Raw genomic sequence first — 16023 nt, forward strand, 5'->3', positions numbered from 1 at the left:
CAGAGTCATGGTTTATTGAGACTTTATCAAGGCAGGAGATTTCACCCAGCCAATCCATCATAACATATCATCCACACACATTCATACTTAAGGGCAATTTAGTGTATCCAAACAACTTACCTGTATGTTTTTGGTCACTAAAGTACCCAGAGTGAATCTACACGAACACTCAGAGAATATGCAAAAGTCCATGAAGACATTAAACCGAGCTCAGGATAGAAACAGGGACAAGGGAGCTGTGAGATTGGAACGCTATTACAATTAGTAGTAGAAGTAGACTTTGTAGTGATAAGAGTACTAGTAATACATAGACTACCCAGCTTATTATTAATTAATTTCTCTTAAGACATAACATTCAGCAACTTCAATGAATTATTCAGTAACCTCGATAAACCTACGGCCGAAAGTTACTGAGTTATAAGGGTGAGCGATGTAGTTTTGGACCTGTCATGGACCCTGGGATTTAAGACTTAAGGGAATAACCAAATAGGTTCTTAGGTCTAACTTTTGTTCCGCTAAGAAAACAGTATGATTACTATGTTACATAGCCATAACTAAAAGGAATACAAAAAGAGCCAATGGTTCCTTCTTGATTGTTTTCAAGGATTGTTTTTGTCTTACAGATCTCTTGTTTTTAAGAGAAAAAAACTCCCTTGGGGTAGGTTTGTGCCAATGTCATGGCAGCCAACCCAACACATACAATGTACAGTTCAACCACAATGACTGCTGTCTCTATGGAAGAGTTGAAACAAAAAAACAACAACTCACTTTTAGTCTGTTGTGTCCATTTTTTTCTATAAACTTTAATGAAAGAAGCACAACACGAGGGCTGAAAGTAACATGTTTAATCATATTGTCATTTATTACAGGCCTTTAAAAATATCTTTGTTGGTTGGCATGCATGTATGGCTTTCACAATCCCTTTTTGAATTGCAAGCAGGCACTTCATTTCCAATGAGAAAAGATACAAGAAGCATGCTGCATTAGTGGTCACCAGTAAACTTTACTATCTGATGCTGGTGTGCCTCCCAATACTCGGTGGCATGCAATGCAACAACAACAAGAAAAAAAGGGAAAAAAATGTAAAAAGTGAAAGTGTGTGAGGCTAGTACATTGTGTGCTGTGTAGGATTTGCTTAAGAAATTCCTGTCGCCTGTCCGAAGCCGTCCAAACAGCACGCAGCTCTGACATTTTTACACTGCAGCAGATGGCAAACACCACTTCCCTCTGTCATCTGGCTACAGGCATGGCACAGCAACCCCCTCTGCACACACACAACCAAATTCTTTCACTCCTTCAGCACAGCTCTGGCAAATCAATATGCTCAAAAAACCACAGGAATTGGTTTTGCTTTGTTTTCAAACTAGGTCAGACTCAAACTACCATAAAATTTACTGTACCACCAGAGGGGAGGCAGTAATCTATTTTGGAAGCCAGCCCAAATGGAAAACTCGTAGCCAGAGTCTCAGCAGCCTATGTGCTGGCCCCAAAACCCCACATGGGGGGGAGCAGGGTTTAGGAGAGCCAGGCTGTAGCACCATAATACACTCTAAAAAAAGAAAATCTATGAAAGCTAATTTTAAAGGCGAGCTGGACATGGCAACACCATGTGAGCTAGTGAAGGTTAATATGTTATCTGAGAGGCAAAGCTCACAGAAATCTCCAAAGAGAGTAGAACGGCTTTTTCACCGAGCTCTTAGGCCTACGCACCATTTGTTTACAATCGACTTAATATCAGCTGCTATTTATGGATCCTGTCTATTTAATCTGTCCAATGCAACACTTTAGACAGAGTGAGAGAGAAAGAGAGAGAGAGAGAGAGAGAGAGAGAGAGAGAGAGAGAGAGAGAGAGAGAGAGAGAGAGAGAGAAACATAAAGGGAGAACAAGAGAGACAAAGATGGAAAGACAGATAGTCAAGCATGATCGTACTTCACAGACCGAAAAAAATGTACTGTAACTATAGCTTTCAAGGACAATCGCTGCCCAAGCGCACAACATTTACACTAAACGAATCAGACCAGGTGGGAAAGCTCCTGACACGGCAAGCTTAGCAGCCCCCATCAACCTGTGGACCAATCGGCATCCTTTCACACATCTCGAGATCCCCTCTAAACCAACCACTAAATCTTCCAAATGCCAAACGGGCCCTCCAGTCACCCCCCAGTCATGGGAATTGTGAAATAGCAAAATATAAAGTACAGCCCATCTGCATTGCAGGCATATATTTGCAAACCTGTGTTTATTTATAGGTACTTAAACCACTTAATATTGCATTTGTCAGTGTCAGCTTTGTGTCCTAATCTTGACCTCTGTCAGCACATCATTAGTAACAATTTCTGTTCCCTACCTTTCCACCCGTATTTTTTCCCCATATGACTGGAAGGAGAGAATAGGGGGAAAAGTCAATCAGCTGCCAACTTTGGCTACACACGAATACACATGCATATATACACACACGCAACTGTGCACTGAGTAACCCTGCAAACACCCCACAGACAAGGCCAGTACAGAGCATGCAGCTCCACATGGTTCGGTAGGGTGAGTCAAAGAGAGGAGGCGGTTTTGAATATAAGTAAACAGCACTGATGGTGTCCGTGCACATGGAACAACCACAAAAAGGAGGGACAAACATAGAAAACAAATCCATGCAAATAAAGTACATTGTTAGCAGGACACTGCTTAAAATTATACTTTAGCATTCCTACTTTGGTACATGTTTAATGTTATACAAGCAGCAGCACAGGAGTGGTTGTAGCTTATGTTAGCCTGGCTCTAAAACGAAGGTGGGAATGGGACCAAATAGACGAAGTTGCACGAACTGTTACATACTGGGATTTGTACTGCAGCTACACTAGCAAATAGTCATTGGATGAGAAGAGTGTCTAGACTAACTGTGTTAATGTACAGGCTATAATAAGAGCACACAACACCAGTCTATTGTCATTAAATGTAGCATATATGTAGTTCACATTTGTCTGAATGTGGTGCTTTCTATTGTTATTTCATGAAATAAAAATGCAAATCATAACAGGTTTGAAATAAGTTCCACATACAGACACACAAAAATATATGCTTGCACACTTGTCTCTCTAGCTTTGTCTCTCGTTGTTCTGTCGCTCCACTCATCCACATCTATTTGTACAGGCTGGTAGTGGACTTGAGCTCAGGTCCCCCGTAGTACTGGCTGCAGTTTGGGTCACCTCTCACTCTGATGGAAGAAGGAATCTGGATACCAGTATGAGGGTTCACGCACCAGCATTCACCCCTTTGCCCGTGGGTGGACATGTGGCACTGGAACAAAAAGAGCCAGGAAGTTTCCATGGTTAATGAAGTGGTCAGTACGGTGATTACAAGCGAGATGTGGAGGGTGGAGCCAAACCCCGGCAACGACTGTACCCGCCTCATTGGTCACAGCACGGTTCTCTGACCCCCCACTGAGCACTCCCAAAATGAGGTCATAATTGAATCGGACACAGCTTAAACAGGGACCTCGAAAAAAAAAAAAAACATGCAAGAAAACAAACTTTCCAATTTTTTCCTTCAGTAGGAAAGGACAAAGCCCTGACAGTTACATTAATTACACAAGGAACAAGATGTTTTACAGAACAATTCAGGGTGGAGAGGTAAACTTTTCAAGCCTGGGAAAAGTGAGCACACACACAAAAACAAGGCGATCATTTTATTTGTACCAGGGAAGATTGGCCTTGTTTTACCTCTATCATGTAACGCTATGTGTCACTATGCTGAGAAAGATTGCGCATATCATTGTTTTGGCTCTAAAAATAAGTGGGTCTAAGTCAAGGACATGCAAGAGGTTAAAAAAAAAAAAAAAAGACTGCAACTGCAAAACATAAGTGTCTAACTTCCCACAGGCTGGAGACAGTCAGTAAGCAAACATGTTTATGACCTTGTAACTTGCAGCTTAGACTTTGTTGCTGCTTTAACAGAGCACTATTACTTCCGAAAGTGTTTTTCCGATTATTCTAATCCCTATTCTACTCTAGTTCATTTTAGGGCAGACTATGCAAGCACAGTGTGGATGAGAGGTTATATATTGCTTCATGTTTGATTGCAAGATGTGTTAGTAATTGTGCATGCTTTTTCTTCTCTAAGTAAAAAAAGTGTTGACAGATTTGAAGATGCCTTTGCTTGATTTTACTTCATGTTGCTTAATGTCCCAGGGGCAAGAACTATTGGGCCCTATCGCAGGCCCTTAACGCTTTAGCTGCATGCTCAGCTGCATGCTTGAGACATACAGTATCCTGATTCGGGTCAAATTTTTGCTTCGAATGTAATCATACTGTAACAGATGCAAATGAATCAATGGAAAATGGAAAGCTAAATGTTTACCCTGAAACAGACTATTATTCAAAAGCTCTTTATGGTGCAGTCAGATGTTCCATAAAGGATGACTCTCAGTGTAGCATGGATAAAATAGTGAAATTCCAGCAGCTAGGTCAGTTATATATCCCGTCATGTTACAACATACCTGTTTTACATTATATTGTCCGTTACTGTCACAGTTTGGAAACTTTAGCTCATACAGGTTCTCCAGGTGTCCCTTGTTGTCATGGAAGGTCATTTTGGAGATCTCTTCCAGCACCTTATCCAGCTCCTGCTGACATTGACTCTGTTCAGCCAGAAAGACACACACAGTAGACAAGAGAGAAAGCAAGATAAGAACCAGTCCGGCAGCTTCAGGAAACATAGCCGATATTCATCTCTTTTTTTTTTCTCTGGGCTACACTTTCACTCTTTTTTTCTGTCTCTCTTCTATCACAAGGAAAGGCGCCACTCTATTACTCTCTAACACCCCCCCCCCCTTTTTTTTTCTTCTGTCTCTTATTCTGGCTGCTTTTTGCTTGGCCCAGGATAAGAGGGTACAAAAAGTGGGCCATGCCAGGGATCTTATCCATATCATTTGGAAGCATAGTTCTGCAGATGAGTGCTTGCTGAACTCAGGTCCCGGCTCTCAACATATCAATCTGACATATTCATGCAGTCTCTGTTGTTTGTTGGAGATGGGTGCTGGATGAATATAAGCAATTTCTCAATCGTTCCTTCATACTAAATCCAGCTCCAGGTTTCCTGGTTACTCCCTTATACATTTACACCAGTCGTATTGTTGTCTCTGCTGTTGATCTCTAATGCTTTCATTGCATGTCTTTAGCCAACAGCATACACAGAGTTAATCACAGGGGAAAATTTGATATAGCATTGTTGTTGTTTTACAGGTTGGAAAAATCTCATAATACCATGGTTATTCTTATATTACAATAATAATAATAATAATAATAATAATAATAATAATAATAATAATAATAATAATAATAATAATAAAAATAGCTTTTCAGGACAGGAATAATTTTCTAATGTACTGAATGTACTGAACTGTGACATACAAATATCAATAAATAAAAAAATATTGTGCAAGAAATTGCCGAAACAACCTGGCTACAGCCAGAGAACAGAAATGGAAGATTAGGAATGTTGTTTCAGGATGAAGTCATGCAGCAGCAGTCAGCTGGCTGGAGACTTAGAAGATCCAGGTAGGGCATGGTACATTTCCAAGAAAAGCTAATTAACTTGCTGTAGATAAATGTGATGGCCAAAGGTGATAAGGGTAAGTTGCAGAAATACCAACGTGATAAGGGCTAGCTCATATTAAATTACCAATGATGCCAAGCGTTTGTTCTCTTCCAGCAAGGCATTTGCCACTTTCTGCTGTCACCAATCAGTTAATAATGACAAAAAACTCCTCAAAATATTGAATGGAGAACTACATATGTTCTGACATATAAAGAGCACATTCAGCTGCTCTACCTATTCTACAATTGTTTATCTGTACAACCTTTTAATGTATTGAAATTTATTCATCACACAAACAATGCATCCAATACAGTATGTCTTTCTTATTTATTTATTTGTTTGTTTGTTTGTTTATTTATTTATTTATTTTCTGGCTATTAACTTTCTAGTTGTGATGTTAGTGTGGTAACCAGAAGATGGCACTGCTGTACCGAACACAATGCTAGCCAAACACTGTGAGGTTTTGCATGAATTTTTGCAGAGTCTGTGCTATTATAATCCAGTGGTGTATCAAAATTATTACGTATACATTCATCCTACCTCATCCCTATCATGGAGAAAAAGCCCAGCACCCATTTGGAAAAACCTCATTTTTGCAACCTGTAACCTCTTAGTACACCAGTCAGCGAGACTACATAATATAAAATGTAATAATAGGCCTCTCAAAATTAATTCTAGTCCATCAAAGACCCTAGCTGACACCCTGCACTATCCCTGTGGCCATGTGTCTATAAGTTTGATTTACTGGGATGCGAGTAGTGTAAGAGGTCATGATCAGTGTTGTTTACGTCCACCCTAACAGAATCTTACCATTCTGGGACGAGGGTTTTTGGGCTCATCCACACGGTTCATCATTCTGGTCTTCTGCTCATTCTGGTGATGCTTAAACATAGTCTCCCTCATGTGCCAGTAGTTGGCATCTCTGTTTGGCTTCCTCAGGATCGGAGGCCTCGTGGCATAAGGTTCTCCTGACAGACAGAATGTTAAACATTCTATTTATACATTACAGATAGAGAAATAATCAAACAGGTGAATGTGGCTTCACAATTTTAAATTCATAAAAAATGACAGAGTGTCTCAAGTTGTACAAAAAGGTATGAAGTCTCAAATAAGGGGTAGGGGCAAGGGGAGGGTTTGAAACATACAAATATGTGACCCCAATACATTGCTCTTATTTCTTCAAATAAGAGAGATGCTGGAAAAGGCATGAAGTGGAAGCTGTGGATCTGGCGTGCTTGTTTTTTGGACAGTGGAAGGAAACCAAAAAACCTTGAGAAAATATGTGAACACTAGGACCAAACTCAGCACAACTTTTAACCCAAGCGAAGGATTGAACCCAGGACCCTGAAGCTTTGAGTCAGGAATGCTACACACTGTGCCTCCCTAAGACATTAGTTAAAATGGAATAATGTCTAAACAAGCCACCCACGTTCATGGCCAGTAGCATGAAAGGTACTGGAATTTGTGGGAACTTAAACTGATGATGATTAGATCACAGCTGAGGATTTGTGGTTATGGTTGTTTGAGATGGGCACTGGAGGTATTATGAGATAACAAGCTATTACAATCAATCAATTACTTTACAAAGCAGAATAGCTGCCTTCTTCTCATGAACAATTTTAGTTAGAAAATTTTATATATATATATATATATATATATATGTGTGTGTGTGTGTGTGTGTGTGTGTGTGTGTGTGTGTGTGTGTGTGTGTGTGTGTGTGTGTGTGTGTGTGTGTGTGTTTCTACTATTCCAATGCAAGGGGTACCAGTCTGGTACCAGTCTGTTTTATGATCCCATAAGTGTATGACCTCATTCTTGGTCCCTTTTGGCCACCGGCAGATCACATGTGCATGCTTATTTTTGTCCTCTATAATCAGGGTACTATCATGGTGCAATTACCATCATTTCCATCAAATGATCCCTTCCTTTTTTCTGTTTGTCCTGGCATTCAAATCACTCCCTTGAGGGACTACACTGGGGAATGTCACTCTCGGTAAATGTCAGTTCTAATGTGGGTTGGTCATTCAGTGGCTGTTTGGCTAGCTCGGTAACATTACTTGGCTCCATGCTCTCATAATTTTCGGTAGTGTGCACAGTTGAAGGAATGGGTGCCATGGAGAGTAGCACCCGTAGGCCATGTGCCCAGTTCTAGGTGCTGAAACAGTGACTGGCTTAATGTCAACACATGCCTGAGCACTGGATCTGATACAGCTGAAGGAGGATGACTACTCTGTGCATTGTCTAGCCATAGCTGCTTCAGTCTTGAATTTCATGCCAGGTTATGAGGAACAGGCCTAAGAATAGTATCAAGAAACTGCTGGGCAAGTTTTCCAGAGCTTGCCTCATTTCAAAAATTGCTGGTGGGTGTGCGTTTTGGTGGACACCTGCAGTTACGTAGACACTAAAGCATCCCCTCTCCTTGGTCACATTCCTGGGTCAGTCCCAGCAACACCTCCTACTCAAAGTCCCTTCAATACCTCTTTCTTTCCTCTTTCCATTCAGTGTGTGGGCTATGTTTTGATTCACAGTACATATACAGGCATCAAATCATTTATTTTCTCTGGTGGAACTGAACCTTGGCCTGAGGAAGATATCATCTTTGAAGTATGTGTAGATTTGTCATGACATTTATCTCACCTAATCTATTTAAGTATTGTTTTGAAATATTGTACATTGCAGCATCTGAGTTGCAATTTACAGTATACTAGTACACTAGTACAAGAATGTATATCAGCATACATACTCCGATTCAATACGCTTGTACTCTATCAGCACTTGTAACAGTAGATATTGTCATGAAACAGCTCTATAGAAATCCTGGATGTTGATTTTCTATCTCTAATAAGCACACAAGTGGCATGCATGACAAGGAAAATCTCTCTGAGATGGCATGAGGCGATGACGATCAGACTCCTTGGTTGGAACCAGACTCAAAGGAAACACATCCTCTACTGTGAGACACTTGATTGTGAGAATATTATTTACAGGTTGAACTCAAAATGTTCCACATAAATAACTACATACTTTACATAGCTACTTATACAGTATAGCTCAGCTACACAGTTTTCTCTTTTTGCCTTCATGTGCTATTTCCACATATGTCCCCCTAGAGCAGCAGTACAGGAAGCACTCCTGCTGTTACTAATATACATTTCTGACATTACACTCCAGCTTTTTTTTTTTTTTTTATAACTTAGATGTAAAATATAACAATGTCTGGGCCTTAAGGTTAGAATTGAGATATTTTGTGAGCAAAACTGTATGCAAATTGACTATACTGCGTGTGGTTGCTGATTATTCTGAATTTTTCTGATTGTTCTATAGAAAATGTCAAAGTGAATAATGTTAAAGAAATGTCAAGTGGGGTGAAAAGTATCTATGGCCACTTTTCTAGCATTTTAATCTAAAAAAAAAAAAAAAAAAACAGAGCTGAATGAAGTGAACAAGGCACATTCCAGCCTATAAATGGTTAAAGTTATAGGTCAGAAGAATAAACTGCCTTCGCGTCACGCTGAATTTTCGAATTAGCTGTTGGCAAAGGGCCAGTCTCTGGTGAGCATTCCTAAGAGTGCTGTGGGATTTGTTTAACACTTTGAAAGTAGCCTACAATCCTACTGTACCTAAATGCTGATAACCAGTGAATGGGAAAAACACCCCCTCACTGTGGTGAAGTCCTTCACCACAGACAGTGTCTTGCATAAGTATTGCACAAGTACCAGTACCAGTGTGAAACCCCTGAATTAGATCAGGTACATCCGGTTTCAATGAGATATTACATAATTAATATGATACAGCTGTTATTAGAGTGTCTCAACGTTTTTTTGAGAATATTCCATAGCATAAAAGCAATATCATAGAGATCAAAGAGCTATTAAATAAATTCCAGGGCAAAGATGTGAAAAAGAATCAATCGGGGATTGAAACATCATTAGAATGAAAAGAATATATTAAGTACTGACCCAAGGATGTTAATACTTATGCAACCATTAAACATATCCCTTTTTAATTAACCCTCTTTAAATGTTTGTAATAATCTCTATCAAGTCCACTCATTTCTTAGATTTTCTTATGTTCTTGTCTGAAGTACATTTTGCATATTGTGGTTTTTATTTAATCTGAAAACAAAATATAATAAATGATCTTATATAGCATTCAGACTGTGAGCTGCCTCCCAAGCAGTATGCACCCATAGTACTCTTTTGTCTTAGCTGTAAATATAATTGCAAAGATGAGACAGCAGTGTTGTGTTGTACATCAGAATCCCACTTGATGTAGAGATGATGAATCAGCAAACATCAGTGTGCACAGGGAAATGCCTGCAGGCCCATCATGTGCAGAATCTGTATGTGGTCATGTTTTTCTATCTTGCTGGGGACCACATGTCTCCATTAACAAATGCATATCTGACGGCATTGACAACATTTGCTTGAGCCCCATGTGGAAGAAACACTATAATTGACTGGAGTAAAATGGATGCTAATTGAAGGTCCTCACAAGGGTAGTAAGACGTGTGTGTGTGTGTGTGTGTGTGTGTGTATGTGTGTGTGTGCGTGCGTGCGTGTGTGTGCATGTGTGCATGTGTTGTTAATGTGTTGCAATGAATATATCAGAGCATGCAAACGTAAATGCAATTACAGTATAACGTACACTTTTGTCTTCTGTTATTCAGGAGCTGCTCTTGTTACACATTAAAGGTTAAACATACTTTTAGTGCTGCTCAATAAAAAATACTCTGATACAAAATAACCTCAGAGGGGATTTCCTGGAGATGTTGCTAAAGACAAATGGTATCAGCAACTTGGATTCATGTTGTAGCATGGTGTTGATCTCTATCTGGCACCATGGTAACTGTATTTTACTTATTGAAGGCTGCCAAATCTCAGGCTTTTAACAAGCTGTTGAGCAACAGCAACTTTGTTACACCCACCTAGCATGTGGCTAGGCATCTGACATTTACACCAGGGGTTACCATATACACTATCTAAATGGAGAACTTAGAAACATTGGCTCACCCTTTTATCAAAAAAGCAATAGAACAAGCAAAGTAAAACAGCCTCCAAGTTCAAAACCACTTTAAATACCCAACAATATAAGAGAGGAGGTCATAAAAACACTGTTTTTCATATTGTTCTGCTCTGAATGCAAAATGTCAAAACTGCCACCAAGCACCACACGCACTGCTAAACACCAACAGTCGTCCAGTGCAGTTCTTCCCGCATTGACCTCATGCTTGTGAACATGCAAATATGCAGACACACTTCAGGCTTGAGGCTATATTTTTAGTCTTAACAGAGAAAACTATTTTTTTTTTTTTTTACAGTTAATGCAGAGTGCTCATCTGTTTACGGTTCATCTGTCTCACTTTTCAACTAGCTCTACTTTTAGTTAAACACCACCTAAGGCCTCACATCAATTTGTCTGTTAGCATGGGGTGATTGACAGTCGGACGTGACAGTCTGAGAATACTGCTTTGATGTAATGATAGAGACTTAAAAGCACTCTTGTACGTCGCTCTGGATAAGGGCGCCTGCCAAATGCTGTAAATGTAAATGTAAATTTAACCATGCTGCACTCTTCTGTTATCTGGGTATGGTATTGAGCTCAGGGAGTACACGAGCATTTATTTCCACCACCTGGCTGACACCCATGACACTTTTAATGCCCTCACCTTGGCCTCAGGCACATGTTAAAATAAATAAAATAAGTCAAGCCGGCCACAAGGAGCCTCTCTGGGGCCACAGGTGCCGACATGCAGCCGCCACCCAAGGCATCCCCACTCTAATTAGACTCTGTAGGGGTGCTGGAGAGAGGAAGGAGGGGGAAATTGGACAGGTCCAAGCACATCACACTCCCTCAGGCTTCTAAAGGCAAGTAGAATACTCATGCCTCAGTGGAAGAAATGAAATACAAACAGACAAGAGGTCTTTAAATGATAAAACTAAAGCTGAGAGATATCAGACTGAGGGGGCAAGAGACAAAAGAACTTGTACTTTTCTGTCTCTTAAACAGTTCTAGTTAATACCTAGTTCTAAGTTCCCCTAAATGTTCTAGTTCCTCCAAATTTCAAGTGAACTTTATCACTGAAAACATGAATGGAAGCAATACAAACAGTTTTACACAATTTCCACTACCAAGAAATAATCGATTCTGGGTAAACCTGAGGCCTCTAGATGCAAACCTATAAACTATAAATGATACTTTCAATGGGAAAGAAGCTAAACTGATGGTTATAAACATACAGTATATCAGCAGAAGCCACACAAGCACATTGGTGAAGTTGCTGATCAATACTGTATGTTTCATGATTAAGTTTGCTACTGGGCAACCCTACATTGAAAGCATTGCATGAATAATCCATGTTCTGGAGTACACATTATCAAAATTACTAACAAAGCTGAGCCATATTTCCCATGTTCCATGCAGGGCTGTGATGGAGCATTAGTTGAATTTCACAATGCACATATAATGTTAATGAGAGAAAACATAAGAGTGAACTTTAGAAACCACTGCTGATGAAGATGATGGCACCTGAAAATACAGAGAAACAACAAAAGAATTTTAACTAGATAATACTAACAGTTGATGTTATTGAACACAACTTGGTGAAAACTATCCTGTTTCAGTGTTGGACCAGTGTAACAGCAAATCTGAGTCACCAGGCCTGATGCGGCCAGATTATTCACCCCTGGTGGTTTGGCAGATCCAGTTTTCGAATTTTTGGGCATCACAAAATACAATGTTTTGTGCAGAAATATCAAACCAATCCAGCCAGGCAGATTCACTTGAGAGACTGGAGCAAGCTCAAAGTTCAGAATGCTAATTGTTGCCAAACTACATTAGCTTTTCTCCCTCTTTGATTTCCTGGAAATTTAGCGGCAAGTTATGATAATGGTAGCCAATTTGTTTCAAAGTAAATGCCTCTGGCAAAGTGTAGCTTTTGTGATTATTAAAAAAAAGTTTTGAAGAATTTAGAATCAAGGTCATGTGCTTAACTAGTCTGATAATGTCAGATAGTCAAAGAAACAGGCAGAAGCCCACTATCAACAGTTCAACATGTAATGGGTTGTTTACTGGAGGGCAATGGCCTGCCAGTCAATCAGTAGCAACCTGCTTAAGTAACTTGATATTTTAGAAGTTTTAAATAGCACTAAGTTATAAGTTTAATAATGACAAAACAAGAAATCAAACAATGGTCTGATAAGAGTACTCACAGTCCATGACAAACACTAGGAAGAGGATTAAAAGCAATGAGGACAGCAGCAAGTTTCAAAGCTTTATAATCATGTGTGTATTGACATGTACACTGAACGCAGCAAAACCTTGTGCTGAACTCACTGAACTATGAGTGTCAAAATATTATTTTTTGTTGGTTTTTTTTTTGTTTTTGCAGCAACAGCAGTAATGAACTTTAAAGATGGAATAAATGTGTTTTTCAATCAGAGCACAGATTTATTATATGAAAACAGTCTAACGTATTATATTATATTACACAATATTAAGTAATTAACATTTTTATCATAATATATATATAAATTATATAATAATAATAATAATAATAATAATAATAATAATAATAATAATAATATACATTTAATATACATTTAATATACATTAATTTAATATTATAATTTTAGAAATCATATATCTAGCTTTGATCATGGTTGTGATCTCTATCACACTTTTTTTGTTTGTTTGTTATTGTTGACCTCACGCCTCACTGGCTTTGCTTTATGGACCCCTGAGGGCTGACAGCCGTTATGAATTTTGGCCCCATGACATGTTAATGCACTGGGCCTCTCACCCCAGACAATTTGAGTTATCCTGGACAACTGCATAAAGGTCTGCTTAGGCCCAATGTCTACTTTGGGCTATTGAAATCACCTTTACCTTCCTTTATTTCATGCAAAAGCTTTCCTGTAGTTCATCAAATCCCGCAGTAAAAACACCCACTTTGAGGGGCACTGATAGAACCTATATACTACTGTAGCGCATGCTCGGTACATGCAATTCGTTGTATGTCGGATCTCGTACAGTACGAATGAAGTCGTAAGACAAGTAAACGCCCCCAACTTTAGCCTTTGTAACTTTTTTAATACGAATCGAGTCGTAGCATTTGGTTAAAAAATGCATGTGTGAGACAATGCATTTCGTGCTGTTTATGAGTACATTCATATATGTTGCATACATTTCTAATGCACTTTACGCGTAACTCACCGTAATCGGACTCGAGGTCGCGCTCATCGTGCGCGTCTGTATTATCGGTTCTGACCTGGCAGCGCCCGAGTCCCCTCACCAGCTCGTCCAGCGGCATCTCGGCGCCTTCGCCCGGGGAACAGCGCAGGCCGCTTCCGCAGCGCGCCGTGTAAACCCCGCACTGCTCTCCGAGCTGCAGCGCGCACACGGGACAGCAGCCGCATCCCGGCTCCCGCACCAGCTCAGTGCATGGGGTCGGGGGTTTGGGACACGCCGCCTGCTGCTCCGCTGTACAGCTCGGACAGCGGAATACGACCTCAGCGCCGGAGGAGGAGGAGGATGATGATGATGAGAAGAGCAGCGCCAAGGAGGCGAGCAACAAAGCGCGCACGCACAGCGACCGCATCGCGTTCTGCCGAGGCAGCGCTGAGTTTATGGAGCGCGAGAACACAAACCAGATAACGGTATTCCGTTACGGTCAGCTTCAGGTGCGGAAAAGCCCAAAAAACGGCTACGGACAGGTGAGGATTGCCAAGTCTGTCTGCTGGGTCCTATCTGCTGCCATGTTCCTCAGACACAACGGCTGGAAAAAAGGCAGACAAAATACCCCGACAGGCAAATAAGAGCACTTTGAGCCCTGATTTAGTGCACACAGGCGGACACACGTGACAATGTTTTGGAGGACAGTACACGAGAAATACGAGGGTTTAGAGGAAAAAATGACTGTGACGCAATTAAACTTTTTGCTTTTCTACCATAAACTGGTAGAGGTTACATAGAGGTGGCATATCAAGGTCTTCAGTGAAAAATCTCCTGTGTGACGCCATAGATTAATATACAGGATATATCAACCAGGAAGGAACAGAAGCAGAAAAATCCATTAATGCATTCATGTTATGACAAAATACACAGGCAAGAATAGACGCAACAGTGCGTAACTCTAATTACGCATTATATTATAGCAGCTAATACATGATCAAAAAAGTCCCAAGAATTCAGCAGGTGACGTCAGATACTCATTTGCATTTTTTATGACATCAGTATCCTTATTTGCATATCAAAGCAAGATACCTGAAGAAGAATTGAATCAAGTATTTTTTTCAGTATAGAAAATAATTACTTTGATTTTTCTTTCGTTTAAAGCATGCAGGTCGAACAAACAAGGTGATCAGTGATTTATTGTTGGGAAAGTCATGATTAGTTATTGGGGAAAATGGTGACTAGTAATTCATTATTAGGAACCATTGTGAACAGTGATAGGTTTCTGGAAAAATAGTGGGCAGTGATTGGTTATTGGGAACATTTTCAATCACTTTTGAGGTAATTTTTCATGCTATAGTGCTTGATTCTATCTGTCCATCCCATACATTTATTGCTGTCTCACTCTTATTTGATGGGCGTCTGTAAACACAGTTTGTTTTATATCTGAAGGTGAAATGTTTGACAATAAAGGTCTTATTTTAATTCATTTTTTTTAGTAGTTTTACTTGTGAAAGTTAGTATCGCTGCTTTGTACAACATGCACAATTTACATTTCGAGTAGTCACCAGTCATTTAGCAGACTAACCTATGTTTTCTCACTTCTGTTCCTTCTCTACCACAATCCCTGTAATTGTAGGGATTAACTGTAAAAAGTCTTGTAGTGAATGTGAGAGCTCTACTTAGGACTGATTAGTTGGACTTGCAGCATTTTTCTGTTGGAAAATGAACACAGTACAGCCTGCACAGCCAGTCAGGGGTTTCTAAACACCTGGATTTTATAATAATGTTTTATTACAGTTTTAATCAGTATTAGTGTAACCAGTAAATGACAAGGGCAAATATTTAATGAAAAAGAAATGTTTAAAGTGCCGATACATCAAAAAAACACAATTATTAAAAACATGTGCTCTTAGAAATATTATATATATATATATATATATATATATATATATATATATATTCTGTTAATAAGATAATAATAATAATAATAATAATAATAATAATAATAGTAATAATAATAATAATAATAATAATAATAATAATAATAATAATAATAATAATAATAGACAGTCATGATGTATAGACAAATATGTGTTGTATATTACAAATGCCTAATTTGAGTCCACCCTTTTTCCAATTAGATCTAGATTGTTTTAAAATACACTTTGCATACACTGTTCTTATTATAAAGTATGTAAGATATAACCACTGTTAAAAGCAAACTAGTAAGATAAAACATGTTGGGTGTTCAAAAATTT

The 16023-nt window shown here is 39.3% G+C and overlaps 1 protein-coding gene across 1 annotated transcript; it reads right to left on the bottom strand.

The window, feature by feature from the left end:
• Positions 1-830: 830 nt before the first annotated feature.
• igfbp2b (insulin-like growth factor binding protein 2b) lies at positions 831-14441 on the bottom strand. Its single transcript, XM_027164479.2, has 4 exons — positions 13805-14441; positions 6401-6558; positions 4491-4631; positions 831-3292 (listed from the first exon to the last, which is right to left on the bottom strand). The coding sequence occupies exons 1-4, from the start codon at positions 14187-14189 to the stop codon at positions 3134-3136; spliced, it is 843 nt and encodes a 280-aa protein (XP_027020280.1). The 5' UTR covers positions 14190-14441; the 3' UTR covers positions 831-3133.
• Positions 14442-16023: the final 1582 nt, after the last annotated feature.

Source organism: Tachysurus fulvidraco, chromosome 6 (genome assembly GCF_022655615.1).
Source record: "Tachysurus fulvidraco isolate hzauxx_2018 chromosome 6, HZAU_PFXX_2.0, whole genome shotgun sequence".
NCBI classification, from domain to species: domain Eukaryota; kingdom Metazoa; phylum Chordata; class Actinopteri; order Siluriformes; family Bagridae; genus Tachysurus; species Tachysurus fulvidraco.